The 3,528-nt window shown below is 47.5% G+C and overlaps 1 protein-coding gene across 1 annotated transcript in view; it reads right to left on the bottom strand.

Annotated features, from left to right (window-relative positions):
- Positions 1 to 319: 319 nt before the first annotated feature.
- Positions 320 to 3,528, bottom strand: part of LOC104394838 (zinc finger protein 420-like) — a 14,258-nt gene continuing 11,049 nt past the window's right edge. Inside the window, 2 exon segments of the mRNA XM_010004476.1 lie at positions 320 to 960; positions 2,816 to 2,852. Coding sequence (XP_010002778.1) covers positions 320 to 960; positions 2,816 to 2,852 — 678 coding nt within the window.

Genomic DNA, 3,528 nt, shown 5'->3' with positions numbered 1-3,528 from the left:
CTTAGTATTTTGTTGGTTAAGCACTGCTGAAAATCTGTGGTTAGACATTAGGCAACACTGGGAAGCAGGACTTAGTTGGATCTGAGAGCTCTGCAGAGCCTAAGGTCCAAGGCAAAGCCTAAATTCCAACTTTGGCATTTTCAAGGCACTTCTTCAAATGACAGAGATAAATGCCATTGTATAGGAGGGGAACAAACCAACCTATCCCTCTCATATCCACAGCAAGGAGGGAGAAGTTTTTAGGAACAAATGGAAACCACAGTAATACCTGATACCTGTGAGTCTGTACAGCTTGAAATAAAACTCAACAAACAATAATTCAGTTACCTGCTGTGTGTTCACTGGGTCCCTCTGTCAAATGAATCCGTTGATGTTTGATGAAGTTTGAGCACAGGCGGAAGCTTTTTCTACACTCAACGCATCTATAGGGCTTCTCATTCAAATGGACTCTCTGATGCTGGAAGAGAGCTGTGCGTCCACCAAAAGTCTTCCTGCATGTGGTGCAAGAATAGGCTTTCTTTTTTGCATGGGTTTTGCAGTGAGCAATTAGGTTTGACTTGCTGCTTAAGGTTTTCTCACATTCCTTGCACTTGTAAAGCTTCTCCCCCGTGTGGATCCTCTGGTGCACCACCAGGTTGGCCTTCCTGCTAAAGCTCTTCCCACATTCTACACACTCAAAGGTTTTTTCTCTCGTGTGGGTTTGCACGTGGGTCAAGAGCCTGGATTTTCCCGTAAAACCCTTCCCACATTCTGTACATGTATAGGGTTTCTCTTTTCCATCCCGTTTCTGGCCATCAGTGACAGCAGCGAGTTTCTTGGAGCCTCTTTTTTGGCGAGGGGTTTTATTACAGGCTGCTGGCCAGTCCGGGCTGTGGGCTTCAGGTAGCTGAGGCAGCACATCTTCCTCAGGAACTTCAGGAATGCCCCCCTCTTCCTTAAAGTCACCCAAAATGCAGTCCCCTGAAAGAGTAAGAGAGCAATCAGATACTTCTCCTTCTCTAAGACAGATAAGCTGCTCCTTGGAAAACACCCAAATTTCTCATCAACTTTGAATTTCTCATTCCTTTTCTTCAACTTGCACCAGATTCCTTTTTCCCAGGAAGAAAGGAAACGGTGAAGATTGAGACAAGAAGACAAGAACAAGTAGCACAGGGAAGCAAAGAGAGGTAAAAAAACTCTACCTCTTCTCTTCCTTCCCCTCTCCATTTCCTTGTTCTTCCTCCCCAAAGGAGGGGGAGCAGGGAGGCAAAGGAAGACTCTCAAAACGAAGGAAGGAAAGGGAACCTGCTGAAACATCTTACCCATTAAAAGTATCTATCTACTTTTGGCTATTTGGTCCTGCAGACTTGGCTCAGAAGCCTTCCAGCCTGCTAAATTAGTATTAAAACTCTGTTTTACAGCTGTGTATTTTGACAGGGATAGTTCAACACAAAGGAAGTCCCCTTAACCTTTGTTAGGCAAAATCAACAGGAAAAGTTTAGCTTGTTTCTCACTTGTGCTACTTAATATTTACTAAAAAAAAATAAATTACTTCTTTTGCAGGTAGGCACATCAGGGTTTCTCCCTAATTGTCCCAAGAAGGGACAATTATATCCCTTATTATAGGGATGCTGTATATTCAGGCATCAGAAGTCAAAGGAGTTAATTTTTATTGATGAAAAATTAACTAACTACCAATTAACTATTACTACGTCTTTAATATCTAGGTCTAACACTACACCTATTTTTCTTGTAGTGACAAGCTAAACAAATTGCATTCCAAGAAAGCTCACAGGAAACATTCAAATAAGGCCCTTTCTTTCTTAAAGAATGCAACCAATGCATTTCACAAATGAGTATGTATGATCATGCACCCCAAAGTAATCCTTGGTTATCTTACTCTGCTGACCAAATTTTATCTTCACATCAGTTCAGCATTAATAGAATTATAAGTATGATCTGACGCACACTCATACGAGCTTCATTTTTGCAAGCATCTTAAGATGTTTACTATTCATTCAAACAGAGAATTAAGCATTAGCATTTCTGATCCAGCATTAAAATATTCAGTCATGCTACATATCCTTCCATTTAAAACATCGAGTTTGATTATTCTACTAATTAAAAAACTGGCTTTCTACATTCAAGGTAAAGCTCTGCACTGCAATTTCAGTCCTACCTCTATGACACCAAGGAAAAAAATTCTGAAGTATCATGCTCTTGAAGAGACAAAATGCTCTCCATTTACATGGCCACAACTGCCAAGATCTAAATACCAGAAAAACACATGTACTGGGGAAGAGGGTGGGAGAGGAGGGGGGAGCTCAGCTCTTACCTCAAGGAATGACACCCAAGACTGAACTTTATTCCAGAGGGATGAAGACTCCCTCTCGCAGGAGCAGTCACTCCCTCACTCTGCTGCCAACTGGATTATTCAGTAATTATTCCCAGAGGCCCATGCAGAGACACCAGGTCTCCAACAGTGCAATGGGAACCAAACAACCCTCTGTTCCCATCCACTGCTACTGCAGACGAGCCACACATTTCAGAGGCAGCTGTGCAACTCCTTCAGACCTTCTTCACCCATGAAAAAGCCCGAAAAAAGAGAAGTGTGCTGTCTCTGCCTCACTCCAAATGAACTGCACTGTCTTATTTTAAAACAGCTGCCAGAAACCCATAGCAGAAAGAACACAGATGCCTCAGCCTTGCACGTTACACCATCCATCCCACCAACCAGGACAGGGCCCCCAGCTAAGAAGGCACACAACGTCCCCAGCACCACTGGCAGAGCCTCAAGCTTCTCTCAGGGGTTGAACCAGCAGAGTTTGGATCTCACCTGTGTATCCTGCCATAGCACTTTTTATTCCAGGCTCCTGGAGAGGAAAGAACAGACTTTATCGCTGGCTTTATCTGGGAGAGGGAGGAGACCTGGAGCATGAAACCCCCCCCACACCGGTGGGAAAAGAGGAGGAGGAGGCAGACACAGGTGCAGGGCATTTTGTCGGCGTTCACAGGCTGTCTAAAAGGGGACAGACCAGCCCTCCCTCTCGCACACGGAACAGAGATGGCAGCTTGCTAGGGAGGCCTGAAGCCACAGCGTGGTCAGGGTTGGAAGGGACCTCTCAGATCACCCAGTTCAACCCCCCTGCTAGAGCCACTTTGGTGACTTGCAGGCTAACATGCTCATCAAAAGGCCAGCACAACACAAAGCAGCGTTATCGAGCCTCGACTTCCCTTTGAACACCAGCAGTCCCCGCCCGAGGGCTGCCACAGCTCAGCCCGCACACCTCGTGCTTCCTCCCCGCCAACAGGCAGCTCCCCCTTTCCCTCTGGAGCGGCTCCGGCCCTCCCAGAAAGCCCGCTCAGCCTGCCCGGGCATCACCCTGGGCCCTACCTGCCTCCTCCCGGGCTGCCCGGGGCCCGGGCAGGCAGACCCTGGCACGGGCAGGGCGGGACGGCCCACCCCGCGCTCCTGCTCCGGGCCCCGGGCCTACGGGGCTGGGGGGACGCAGGGCGGAGGGACCGGCCCCGAGGCCCATCCCCGGGCTG

This window comes from Chaetura pelagica, unplaced genomic scaffold, assembly GCF_000747805.2.
Source record: "Chaetura pelagica isolate M959 unplaced genomic scaffold, ChaPel_1.0 scaffold1239, whole genome shotgun sequence".
NCBI lineage: Eukaryota > Metazoa > Chordata > Aves > Apodiformes > Apodidae > Chaetura > Chaetura pelagica.
The sequence above is the reverse complement of the archived record's forward strand: the minus strand, read 5'-3'. Positions and strand labels throughout refer to the sequence as shown.